Genomic DNA, 13,926 nt, shown 5'->3' on the forward strand with positions numbered 1-13,926 from the left:
AGGGGTTTGTGTGACAGATTACAGAAGGAGAAGAAAACCAAACAAACCGGTAAGAATGTCAACATGTCTCTGTGTTTTAAGTGTTCATTTAATAATAATTAAATTGCTTAATAAATAAAAAAAACTCAGATCGCGTGTTTGTTAGCAGCGACAGAGGAGGCAAGGAGTACATTGGAGAAGGAGAGGTCACACAGGACAAAGTTTGATGGAAAGCTTTGGAATCAATGAATAAACATAGTTTTTTTTAAAGTGATTGTGACCTTTGTCCAATAATGTGTTAATTGAAATAAATGACCCGTTGTTTTCTAATCCGCTGTGTTTCGTTGTGACCATTATAATGTTATTGAGCTATCTAAAAAAGCACAGAATGACTTAAGCTCATGCTGCTATTACTTTTTGATGTCAGGAGATGGCGCCAGAGTCAAAGTAAATATAATCCCTTTTGACCGGTCAAGAGTGTTATTAACAGATTATAGTTATCACCAGTGGAGGAAAAAGTACTCACATATTTTACCTAAAAGTACCAATACTGCAATAATATAGAAATACTCTGTTATGAGTAAAAGTCCAGAATCCAAAAGTATTGGCATCAAAATGTACTTAAAGTACCAAAAGTAAAAGTACTCATCATGCAGAATGTCCCATTACCCATTACCCAGTTTTCTAATGTATTATAAAAATCATTTGAAAATAGCAGATCTACAAGCTCACAATGCATTGCATCGCGACGGAGGGTCCATTTGGTTTCATTTTACACTCTCAAGAGTTAAATTATTATTAAACATCTGCATTACTTAATTAAATAATTGTTATTTTGATAAACGTTTGCCTGACATCTCTCCTATTGGTATCTAGCAACATCAATCGACAACAAAATATATATATGTATATTTTCTTTTGGGGCTCTGAGAGGCTAAATCTCATCAAATGGTGGTTCCGTGGTTAATGTGTTGCTATTTAATATCAGTAAGTGTCAAACATTCTAGTCGAGATGTGCTCTAGATACCTCATTAAAATGATCTAATGTGCGTATAATACAACAACAGGTAAGAGGTAACAATGTGTGATATTTCTATATATAGTTTTGTTTTTCTGGAAGGATTATATAACAACGGTCTCCCCATTCAGAGATAGTGTTTATTCTTAAACTGGTCCTTCCTATTCCAAGAGAATCATCTGAATTCTTCTGAACATGACAAAAGCCCTTATAAGGACACATTCCTCTAACTGCTTCTCTTCTCTTCTCCTCTCCTCTCCTCTCCTCTCCTCTCTTCTCCTCTCCTCTCCTCTCCTCTCCTCTCCTCTCCTCTCCTCTCCTCTCCTCTCCTCTCCTCTCCTCTCCTCTCCACAGACAGTATGGGGGACACATGGCAGAGTGTAATTGATCATGCAGTGGGGCTGGCTCGCACGGCTGGAGCAGTGAGTGTGTGTGTGTGTGTGTGTGTGTGTGTGTGTGTGTGTGTGTGTGTGTGTGTGTGTGTGTGTGTGTGTGTGTGTGTGTGTGTGTGTGTGTGTGTGTGTGTGTGTGTGTGTGTGTGTGTGTGTGTGTGTGTGTGTGTGTGTGTGTGTGTGTCGCGCGCATGCATGGGCTACCCGGCCACCTTCAAGTATTACAAAATGCATTTGAAATTAAATACAAATGTTACATTTAATAATACTTGCTAATATCCCTTCACTGCTACATTTGTGACCATTATGGACTGTTTGAGTGATGGGGTTTACAGTATACTACTGGTGAGAGTGCAGGTAGACAATGTTGTCCCCTGGAGTGAGTGTGGACATCGATGTTACCCACCCCTGGTGTAGAGGGGAAAGCAGGTTGTTTGGGAGGCGGTGCAGTAGATCTATATAGCTTATGGAAAGGTTATATGCACAGCAGCACATATTGGAAAGAAATTGAGCCACTTCCTTACTTCCTTCACAGGTTTTACCAATGATGCTAATCAAGGTATATATTATATCGTTGCTGTCCGGCAGGAACCAGCTAACTCTATTTTTCCGCTTTTGCATTTTTGCATTTTGGAGTTACAGTAGCTGGTTTCTGTCGGACAGCAGAGATATTATTGTTGCATGTTGGCTCACTGGAAACACTCTGCTACACCAGTGGGTCTCAAAGTGTGGTCCAGGGACCCTCATGGTTCCTTAAGGGGGTTCCAAATGGACCCTTACGGGTGTGTAACTCTGAGAGTGTACAAATGGAACCAAATGGACCCTTACGGGTGTGTAACTCTGAGAGTGTACAAATGGAACCGGGTCCATTTGGTTCCATTTGTACACTATCAGAGTCAGTAAAAGGTTTGAGAACCACTGTGCTACACTAAATGGAACAGAGCCTTCATTAGAATCATTGGTAACACCTGTGAAGGAAGCAAGGAAGAGGCACCAGTTTCTTTCCAATATGGCTCTAGTGCACAGAGCCCGTTGACTGTGCGATTGACAGCAGATCTATATCATACGTGGATTGACTGTGTGATTGACAGCTGGTGCGGGAGGCGGTCCAGCCAGACATGAAGGTGATGCTGAAGAGCTCCTCTGTGGACCTGGTGACCCAGACTGACCAGAAGGTGGAGCAACTCATCATCCAATCGGTGAAGGAGAAATTCCCCACTCATAGGTAACGCACGAACGCACGAACGCACGCACACACACACACAAGTAGAGAAATCGGCAAATCTACAAGCTCACATGTCAAAAATGTCTTACTACAAAAGAATGTTTGACTATCGATACATTGTAGGAAAGGTTTTAACAACAGCAGATATTTACTTAGTTAGAATTAGGGATGGGGATCAAGAATCGGATGCAATCGATGCTGAAGTTATTCGGAATGGGGAATTCCAAAGGTTTTGGCTTATCGATTCTCTTATTGATTCTACGTGACGTAACGCCATGTAAATGGTAAATAAATGGTAAATGGTGCATTTATGTAGCGCCTTTATCCAAAGCGCTTTACATAGATTGTGCATTACATTCACCCATTCACATACACATTCATACACCGATGGTGGAGGAAACCATGCAAGGCACCAACCTGCTCATCGGGAGCAATTAGGGGTTCAGCGTCTTGCTCAAGGACACTTCGAGACTAACTCTGGGGGAGCCCGGGATTCGAACTGGAAACCTCACGGATCCGAGCCACTGCCGCCCCGTCTCAAGAGATGAGAGTCATGGCATTGCAATCAAATCAACTGGCATAAATATATGCCGTTCTAATGAAGCTTTTGACTTCTGTTGCAATTTCTTGCCAACTACCTGTAAAACAAGCAACATGAATTGAATGGCTTGCATGCATGCACTGCTTCAATGTTGAGCATCAGTTGAAGACCTTTGATTGTCTGCGGATACTAAATGGAAGTGATAGTGTCCCAGATAGGCTCTATGCACAGCAGCCATATTGGCAATCAATTGGGCCTCTTCCTTACTTCCTTCACAGGTGTTACCAATAATACTAATTAAGGGTCTGTTCCATTTAGTGTAGCACAGTGGTTGTCAAATGTCTTATTTTCAAGCACCCCCATAACTCTGAGAGTGTGCAAATGGAACCAAATGGACCCTTACTGGTCCATTTGGTTCCATTTGTACACTCAGAGTTGTACACTCTCAGAGTTACACTCTTACGGGTCCATTTGGTTCCATTTGTACACTCTCAGAGTTGTACACTCTCAGAGTTACACCCTTACGGGTCCATTTGGTTCCATTTGTACACTCTCAGAGTTACACACACCCCCACCATAAGGGGCCATTTGGGAACCAAAATGGAGTGCTTCTAGTGAGCCAGCATACATAATCAGTACCCTGACCAGAATGGAACAGAGCCTTCATTAGTGTCATTGGTAACACATGTGAAGGAAGTAAGGAAGAGGCCCAATTACTTTCCAAAATGGCTGCTGTGCATAGAGCCTATTAGCACCAATTTGCCAACAGCTACCAATAATGGAAAACGATTTATAGTGGGATTGATAAGGAATCAGATCGATAAGGGGATCAACAACGATCCCCATCCATAATCATAATATGATTATTGGTTATTCATTAGTTGTATGTACATGAGTATCGGTTATTGGTTAAGTTTATGTTTATGATTATTGTTTGTTGATTAGTTTCATAGGGGAGGAGTCTGTGGCAGCAGGAGAACCGTGTGTTCTGACAGACAACCCAACGTGGATCGTTGACCCAGTGGACGGAACCACCAACTTTGTACATGGGTAACTATATGATGACGATGATTACTATTGGTACATCACTGCCGAATCCCTTCTGCTTTGTACCATAAATAATAACCTTCAGTATTAGTAATGTAACCCAGTAATATCAATAATTCCCTCCAGATATCCCTTTGTTGCTGTTTCAATCGGATTCGCGGTCAACAGAGAGGTACTGCTATTATTATAGATGATATAATGTTATAGTATGGATAGCACTTGGATGGAGTTTCTAGTTGTGTAAATAATAAAAAGAATAATAATATATTTTGTTTACCGTAGATGGAGTTTGGTGTGGTGTACAGTTGCATAGAGGATAAAATGTACACGGCCAGGAGAGGTAAAGGAGCGTTCTGTAATGGAATCCCTCTGCAAGTGTCACAAAACACAGGTCAGTTCATTACTCTGAGAATTATATCCATAATGACAATGATGATGATGTAGGATTATAATAACAATGATGATGACAACAATTGTAATAACTAGAAGTTCTGGCCGCTGCGCGGCCCTCACATCTAGCGTGACGCGTCGTACACTTCGCATCGCAGATCCACCTTACAGCCAGCTCACAGTGTGAGCAAGAGTATTGTGTGAAAGTAGGGCAAAGTCGCTTACAATTTTCTGACATGGCAACACTGTGGTGAAAAGTAAGGCAAATTCGCTTATAATCAGAGGACATGGCAACGCTGAGTGTCCTGTGCTCCCCTCTGTCTCTGTCCCTGTGTGTCTGTCCCCCTGTCTGTCGAATAAGGTTCGGTCCCACATGGAATTGCCTAGTTGGGTTCCACCTAGGGCCCAGGTAGAAGCCACCTAAAGCCCACATGGGCATCCCAGTTGGGACCCACCTCGGTCCCACATAGACTTGGCTAGTTGGGGGCCCACCTAGGGCCCAGGTATAACCCACGTAAAGCCCACATGGGCAACCAGTTGGGACCCACCTCGGTCCCACATAGAATTGCCTAGGTGGGAGGAGGAGTAATAACCTAGCCCACCTAAGGGCCAGGTAGAACCTACGTATAGCCCACACGGGCAAGCCCAAGTGGGCCCATATAGTTCAGCCCACCTTGAAACCATATGGGATCCACGTCAGCCCCACATAAATGGCCAAATATAGGGCCCACCTACGGCCCAGGTCGAACCCACTTAAAGCCCACATGGGCAAACCCAGTTAGGACCCACCTCAGTCCCACATAGACTTGCCTAGTTGGGGCCCACCTAGGGCCCAGGTAGGACCCACGTATATCTCACATGGGCAACCCAGTTAGGACCCACCTCGGTCCCACATAGAATTGCCTAGGTGGGAGCCACCTAAGGCCCAGATAGAAAACACTTATATCCCACATGGCCAACCCCGCTGACATTGCCGACATGGGGCCCATATGGTGGGCGGATTTTGAAACTTTTTTATTTTGTTTTTTGTGACTTATTTCGGTTTTAGGGTTACAGTTAGGTTAGGGTTAGGTTATTTAATTATTTCGGGGGAGCCAGCCCCCCAAACTCCTGAAATGCATAGAAATTTATGAAATTTATATTAGAAAAGCCAGGCCCCCAACCCCCTAAAATACATAGAAATCTTTATATTATTGTCTGAACACTATTTATTTATTTATGTTTAAGTATTTATTTATGCATTTATGAATTATATTATTTATGTATTTATTAGCTGTTATAATAATCCATTATGAAGAATTCCGTTTTCCAGATGAGCATAACAACATAAGAGTTGTTCTTTAAATGGGCAAACTATTTCATTATTGATTAATATATATGAAATACATGTTTATTTATTAGACTTTAAAAACTCAACATTAATAAATAATCAACCATATGAGTCTACTGAAATAGCCTAGACTATGCCCACATCAGCCAATATGTAGGCTGCCAGGGCAGGGCAGGTAAATAGAAATAGCCTAATGACATCTTGTTAAAAACACAACCAGATGAATAAGATGTAATATCCCATCCCATGCATACCAAATCGATCTCAGGAGATGTTTCATTCAAGAACTGTGACACTTGTGCTTGGGTCCTTTGGGTTTGTATATTTTTGGAATGTTGTTCTCCTGAGGCATGCTGTCTGATGTCAGCCAGTCCACCATGCGCCACAGAAAACATACGGCGACATACTTTGCAGTTTGCTTTGTAAACATCTACACAGACGCTGTCATGCCAAGGGTTTGTCTCTTCCCACTCACGTCTGTACTTTTGGAGGCGTTTTCTCTTTTGAAGACGCTGTGGAGTATCGGCGGCTGTAGTAACTGGCACAGAACGTATCTTAGCTACGTGAAAGCGTCATTGTCAACGTGAAAACTGTCATTGGTCGTGAGGTGCACGCACACAGCTTGTTGTGGGCTAGTTGACATAGCGTCCACCTCGCAGCGCGAGTACGGCATGTTTGTTCCCCCCCCTCCCCCCGAGTATTGTGTGTGCGTGTGCGTGTGCGTGTGTGTGTGTGTGTGTGTGTGTGACATCTGCAAGGCAACAGCACAAGGCGTTGTTACTCCTCTCTCCCCCTGCCTCCCCCTCTCTCTCTCGCTCGCTCGCTCTCTCTCTCTCTCTCCCTCTCTGTCTGTGATGCTCCGGCCGAATGGAGTTTGTTGGTCTGTGCGTGTCTTTCTGTCTTGCCTGTGTGTCTGCGACGCTGACTGGCTGCATGTTGCTGTGATGAGCTGCGTTGAACTGGGTTGCCAGGTCTGCTTTGTGTGTAAGCGATTGTGGGCTTATTTGGGCGCGCTTTTGGGCTCGTTTCCATAGACCACGGCAGCGCTTGTTTCTTTCCCGTTTGACGGATGTGGCAAAAAAGGTTCTCAGTTTGGTGAAACGAACCATCCGGAAGTAAATTGCGAGATGAAATATATAGCACTTTTTGATTATTAGAGAAGGAGACACATGTGAAGGTGGAAAATGAAATGTAGGAGATTATATAGTTTTGCATGAGCGATTTTTGTAGCAAGTTGGGAGAGAATTGGGCCACTCCTGTGGGCGGGGGGCTGAATAGAACCATTGGGGTTTCAAAAGGGGACGCTCTCTGACTGAGGTGTGAGATGATGTCACCTGTTGTATTTTACTTGACGATTAATTGTCGCTCAAATAATTGCAAGTAACGATGTAATTGCTTTTGGAACATTATGAATAAAAATAACCTTCGTAAACAAAAGGTGCACAGGGCAGATATGACAAATAACTTACATCATGTAGTAACTTTATACTTAAAAAAACACATGAATAGTGGAAATAGATGACGCGTTTTGAGCTTGTAGATCGGCTATTTCCACTATTTTTGAAAATAAAAATTATGATAATCTCAAATAATTCTAACAATCGGTCGGCAAGACTCCTGTGATCTGGTGTTTCCTCACCTCTCTGGTGGTTCCATTTGCACACTCTCAGAGTTATGGGGGTGCTTGAAAATAAGACATTTGACAACCACTGTGCTACACTAAATGGAACAGACCCTTAATTAGTATTATTGGTAACACCTGTGAAGGAACCTCTCCTGACCTGAAGGTCCCGGGTTCTATTGTGGCCTTTCTGTTTGCGCTGGGTTTCCTCTCACACCAGTACACATGCATGTTAAGTACATACTCCTGCCCAGTGCACTAGCATTACAACAGGAGTTAGAAGCAGTGAACCACACTCTGGGACCAAGTAGATCAAATGCAGAGGATACATTTATCCCAAGGGCTTTAAAGGAGCATTTCAAATATTTTCAACCTATCTTCATGTAATTGCTCCTCACTAATGCTCATTATAATATGGCACCATTTTTGTCTACACACTCTGTGTCTCATTGGTGGGCTGTGGACAGTTCAGAAACCTGCCTACCAGTGACATCATCGATGTGGATTCCAAGCTAATAGAAACCACAGCCTTTCTCGTCCTGAAAAGTTAGCATGCTGAGATGGAAGCCATTGTTCTTGCATTAACAAAGAAATGTTTGAAATGATTAAACCTGCCTATTGATGATGGTGCATAAATTACTGATCTACAAACAGCAGTCAATCAACTGTTGTTTGTAGATCCGTATGTGATTGATTTTTTTTGCACCAGTGATTTAACTCTGTCCAATCACGTGACGTCAGTCAGTATCGAATCAGATGACAGTATTTCATTGTGTTTCCTGTCAGACATCAACCAGTCCATCGTGGCGACAGAGTTCGGGTCCAACAGAGACTCTGAGGTCGTCGACAAAATCTTCAACTCCATCCGAAAAATACTCTGTCTGCCAGTACATGGGTCAGTAAATACTCTATTACTACTACTACTATGATACTATTAGTAAACATACTCTGTCTGCCAGTACATGGGTCAATAAATAGTCCTATTACTGCTACTATGTACTACTACTACTACTACTATGACTACTAAGCAGTGTAATGTTTGGTTTTGATTGATTGAATACTTTATTAATCAAAAATGTAAACAGCATGTGGTACAGTCAGACATTAAGGCTAAAAGGATACCACAACAAAGTGCTGGGGAATTGTTTCCATTGTGGTCCTATGCATTCAATTCATCAACATATCATAAAAAAATTAAACAATAATAATGTCATCAACAAATACAAACACTTTATGTACAAAGGAGAAAAGGGGGAAAACGTCTGCAGTGAATGACACCTCCTTTTGAAATCACATTTAGCTCCCCTAGTGGTCTCCTGATGATTTTTCAGGTTTTTGTTTTGAAATAAACTAGTGATTTGCATCTGTTAATGGATGGTGTCAGGAGGGCATTCCACATTTTGGTGGCAGAGTAGTAGAATTAGGCCTGTCGCAATTATTACATGATCGCCTTATTGCAATTATTTGAGAAAAAAATAATATTATAATATAAAAATATTATAATGTTTCAAAACTGAAACCAGAAAAATCATCAGGAGACCACAAGGGAGGTAAATGTAATTTGAAAATATGTCACTAATTTCTTAAGTTAAGAAATTAAATATATTTAAGTTATTTGTCATATCTGCCCTGTGCGATTTTTTTTTATATGACAGAAATTAAGTTTTTATTCATTATGTTCAATGCCAAAAACATAATTATTCGTCAACTTAAATTTGCAATCGTGACAGCCCTGAGCAGAATGAGAACGTTGCCACGTTTGTTCTATATTTGTGTGTATACAGGATCAGAGGAGTAGGAACGGCAGCCACCAACATGTGTCTGGTGGCGTCAGGCTGTGTGGACGTTTACTACGAGACGGGAGTTCACTGCTGGGACTTCGCCGCCGGCGCCGTCATCGTCACCGAGGCCGGCGGCGTCCTGATGGATGTGGGAGGTGACGACGCCCTCTACCTTATGCACTTACTTACTACTTATGCACTTACTTACTACTTATGCACTTACCTACGATATCGTTGCTGTCGGGCATCTCCATATTTTAGCTTTTTGTGTTTTCTCGTAAATTAAGGCCCTACTGCAGGGGTCCTCAGAGACAGGGGGGGTCCTCAGAGTTACTACAGGGGGGCCGCCAAATCTTTGTGTGATAGGATATTTTTTACCAGCTAGCTCGAAGAGCGGCTAGTCTCTGAAGAGAAAGAGCACTAGTCAACATATTCTCGACATGTTGTCGATCATTGGCTGTCCTTTAAGCCAATGGCGAGACATCCCATACTCTGAACGCCGGTCTCGTCCTCCCATGCTATGGTATCATAACAGTGTCGCCAGATTCTGCGAGAGAAATAAGCAACCAGGTCTATGAAAACAAGCCGCGCATACACGGAACACACACACACACACACACACACACACACACACACACACACACACACACACACACACACACACACACACACACGGTCACAGAGAGAAAAAAGATCGGATCGGGGCAAAACAAAGCATGCAGCTAGCTGGTATACATGACGTGTCATGTCATGTTTTTACATTAACTTGAACCCTAGCATCCCTATTCTGAGGAGAACTTTAGCCAAAAATAGCCGATCTACAAGCTGTGAGCTTGTAGATCGGCCATTTTTTGGCAAAGAGGTTTAGCGTATAGAGGGGAAAAAGAGCAGACTAAGTACAGAGTGAAATACTGGTAATAGTGCTGTCAAACAAGTCTACGAAAACGTTGAAGACCCCTGCCCTACTGTACATGATCATACTAGAGTGTCACACAAAAGGATCAAAAATTGCAGATCGCAGTGCAAAGCGGCGTGTTTTGAGCTTGTCGATCTGCTATTTTTTACTATTTTTGAATCTGAATCCTGAAAAGTGACCGTTTTGGACATATGAGGTTTCCACCCGACAGAGACGATATACCCTGTGCACATATACACGTATCATACACATAACATACCCTAGCCGCAAGCAACTTAGATGCTATCTGCCTCTAAGTTGCGATACACTCCATTGACAGGCCATTCATGAGACATGCTTCCAAACTCCAAAATCTATGTGTGTACTTAACCCATAAAAAAAACGGGAAAGAGTCTGTGTCATTTCAGATTTTAGCGTTGGCTATTCAAAACTAGCAGATCTACAAGCTCACAGTGTGTCACTTCGTGCTTCGGTGCGAGCTTGTACATCTGCTATTTTTCAACATTTTTGAAACATCTTAAAAGTGTTTGAAATGTTTTGATTCTTTTTTTTATACACACATCTTCTCTTCTGGGGGTCCCTGCCCTGCCCCCTGGCACAACACTTCTTTTCAAATGGGGGTCCACGGCCACATAAATATAATTTTTCGGGTCCTTTGCACCAAAAAAATGAGAACTACTGATTTAGAAGGCATTTGTAGAATCGGCCTCAGGTCTTAATGGGTTAAGCGTCAACCATTCTATGAGCCAGCAGACCAGTGCTGCTACAACTGCAGTCTAGAGGAAACACTGCATAATGTGTTATTACCAGTGTGTTTGGAAGCTGACTAAACAGGTTGAACTTCAAATGTATTTTAGCGGTGAACATTTTGTGGATATGCCCCCAAATGAAACGGCTCAACCAGTGCATTTTACAATGTAAAATGTCTGGTGTAAGGCACGGTGGTGCAGTCGGTAGCGCTGTCGCCTCACAGCTAGAAGGTCCTGGGTTTGATTCCCGCCGGGGACGCTGTGGGCGCTGGGGGCGTGTCTTCTCCTCCGCGTCATCAGCGCCCATACCCTAGGTGGGGTCGGCGAAAGGGCCTACTCTGTGTGGAGTTTGCATGTTCTCCCCGTGTCTCCTAGGGTAGTTAATACCCTCACAAAAACATGTAGTAATCCTGGTCGCTATACCGCCTCCCCCATGACAGCCGGGGCGCCTGATGGAGGGGAAGGGAACTGGTTGGAATAACGTGTTCCTTCCACGCGCTACGTCCAACCAGGGAAACTCCCCACTGTCAGGTGACAAGAAGGTCAGTTGGCTCTCATGCCTGAAGGAAGCATGAGCTCGGCCCTGGCCTCCCTACTGTGGGGGACTGGTGTAGTGCTGGTGTAGGGCTGGTGTAGCGCCCAGGATCACTTAGGAAATTGGCACTGGGTGAAAAAAATGGGTTACAAAAATCGCGGGATAAAATTTAAAGTAAAAAAAAAAAAAAAAATGTCTGGTGTATCTTATAGTTGAACCAACCTGTTGTATGTAAACCAGCCTTAACTCACTCACTGTAATGTGTGTGTGTGTGTGTAGGTGGTCCATTGGACCTGATGTCCAGGAGGGTCGTGGCAGCCAACAACAAAACCATCGCACAAAGAATCATCAAAGAGATCGACGCCTTCACCCCCCCGAGGGACGACGCCCCAATAGAACCAAACGCAACCAAATAGAAGAACCTGTCTGTATATCACTGCCGCTAGAGGCCGGAGTTATTTTTTTCTATTGAAAATCCCATAGGGTCATCTTAGATCGCGCCATGTGTTCCAAAAATGTGAAAAAAAAGAAGAAAAAAACAAATGAGCCCTGCGATTTTACTCATCGATATGAAGCATCAACTGACAGTGAAAAAGTACTTATTAATCCAAAGTAAACACAGGCGTTATCAAATGTAACTCAATATCATAAACGACACAGAGTCACATACCTGACAGAATCGTGGGGCTGATTTGTTTATTTTTGGAACACAGTTCTTATATGACGTGATGTGATCTAAGATCTCTCTATGGGGTTTTCAATAGAAAAAGTACTTCCGTGACCCAGGGGGTAGCGGCAGTGACGTCAGGACTTCAGTACTCTATAGAACGCACCAATAAATGATCCAATAGGTTCTCAACCTGTGGGCCGGGGACCACTGGTGGGCCACGAGGGTATTGCAAGTGGGCCCTCAAATGATTGCCAAGACACTTGAGATTTTAATGATAATATAAACATGAATATAAAAGGAGAATGTAAAAAAAAAAAGAATGTCACAGTATTTATTTTTTTAAACCTTGGGGAAAAAAAATGTTTTATTTGTGATACCAATATATAGGAACTGTACTACTGTATGTATAAGTATACTGTGTTAGTTCCACTGATCCAAGCCGGAACACAGTCAATCGTTTGACCATTACAATTTCCAAGTCCCTGCCTACCACCAAGCAGGTTGTGGGTTTGAATCCACCGTGGTGCATCCGGCTTTGTCGGCCGTCTATGCGAACACAATTGGCTCGTGTTCGGGGGAGGGATGCCGGGCGGGGAGGGTGATATCAGTCATTGCATGTATTCCTATGGGCTGGGGCGGCACCTGTCAGCAGGGAGCGTTGGGCGGGAGGAGTAGGACGAAGACCTCCCGGCGGGGGCTCCTCACTGGCAGGTGAGTCAGTACTAGGATACAACAGCAGTGACAACACAGAAATGTGTGTGGGGAGGAATCAGTTGGAATAACAACTAAATTGGGGAGAAAAAGGGGGTAAAAAATAATTGGCTACTCAAATTTTTTTCATTTTTTTATATGTTCCATGCTCTGAAAATGCACGTGGCCCACCCATCTGACCACTTAACGGCTGCCACGTTAAGTGGTCAGATCCAGGATCCAGAAAAGGTTGAGAACCACTGCAATAGAAGCAACAGTTGTTTGTTGATAAGCAGAATACCAGCCTAGAGCCTAGATATCCTAGGAATCCATCTAGGCTTAGAGTTGGGTTCTTTCCATTTATATACAAACTGAACACACGTCTGATTTCTGAATAGTTTTCTACACATTGTTTGTACTGTACTTTTCCATGTATTAGTATTCTATGTAGTACTGTACCTGTATTCTGTCTGTATCTCTCACTGAAGAGTCTTAAAAACACATTGAAAATAAATGACATGAAGTCGTATTTTTCCTTTTTTGTCAGAAGTTTAATAAGTTGTTTTCCTGGTCACCAAGGAAACAAACTCTTTAAATATGAGAGCATTCTTATTTTTATTCAGTCTGGTTATTATAAACAAATGGCATGTCTAACACTGAATTATAATAACAATAAAAAAACTAATATATTATCATCCATACTAGCAGCTTCTGAATCACTGTTTCTCAAACATTTTCATGTCAAGGACCCCCAACTTAATATGTACTTGTGTTGATGAAATGTTTCAAAAATATAGAAATATTTTGACGATTTTTTGAAAATATCACACCTACAAGCTCAGCGTGTCGATGCAATGCGTTGTGAGGTTGTAGATCTGCTATTTTCAACTAGCTGATGTATATGAGGTTTAAGTGGTTAAACTTATTTTGATGCTATATTAACTAATTTAGCTGGGGACCCCCTGGAACCCTCTCAATGACCAGCTGGGTCAGTGGTTCTCCCCTCAAGGACTCAGGGGTCCTTGAGCGGGCTTGAGGGGGT

General features: G+C 42.7%; 1 protein-coding gene across 1 annotated transcript; it reads left to right on the forward strand.

Annotated features, from left to right (window-relative positions):
* On the forward strand, positions 1-13,418 carry LOC308094365 (inositol monophosphatase 1-like). Its single transcript, XM_080440973.1, has 9 exons — positions 1-49; positions 1,352-1,419; positions 2,481-2,614; positions 4,101-4,205; positions 4,329-4,374; positions 4,485-4,593; positions 8,330-8,438; positions 9,328-9,479; positions 11,804-13,418. Exons 2-9 carry the CDS (start codon positions 1,357-1,359, stop codon positions 11,938-11,940), a joined length of 855 nt encoding a protein of 284 aa, XP_080297099.1. The 5' UTR covers positions 1-49; positions 1,352-1,356; the 3' UTR covers positions 11,941-13,418.
* Positions 13,419-13,926: the final 508 nt, after the last annotated feature.

Source organism: Gymnoscopelus braueri, assembly GCF_963280865.1.
Source record: "Gymnoscopelus braueri genome assembly, chromosome: 10".
In the NCBI taxonomy this organism is placed as follows: Eukaryota; Metazoa; Chordata; class Actinopteri; order Myctophiformes; family Myctophidae; genus Gymnoscopelus; species Gymnoscopelus braueri.

Bases quoted from the DNA above. Each gene is read 5' to 3' on its own strand.
- LOC308094365 (XM_080440973.1), top strand. From the start codon at position 1,357: ATGGGGGACACATGGCAGAGTGTAATTGATCATGCAGTGGGGCTGGCT. The intron at 2,615-4,100 runs GTAACGCACGAA...TTTGTTGATTAG, and splicing joins GAGAAATTCCCCACTCATAG to TTTCATAGGGGAGGAGTCTG. The intron at 8,439-9,327 runs GTCAGTAAATAC...GTGTGTATACAG, and splicing joins CTCTGTCTGCCAGTACATGG to GATCAGAGGAGTAGGAACGG.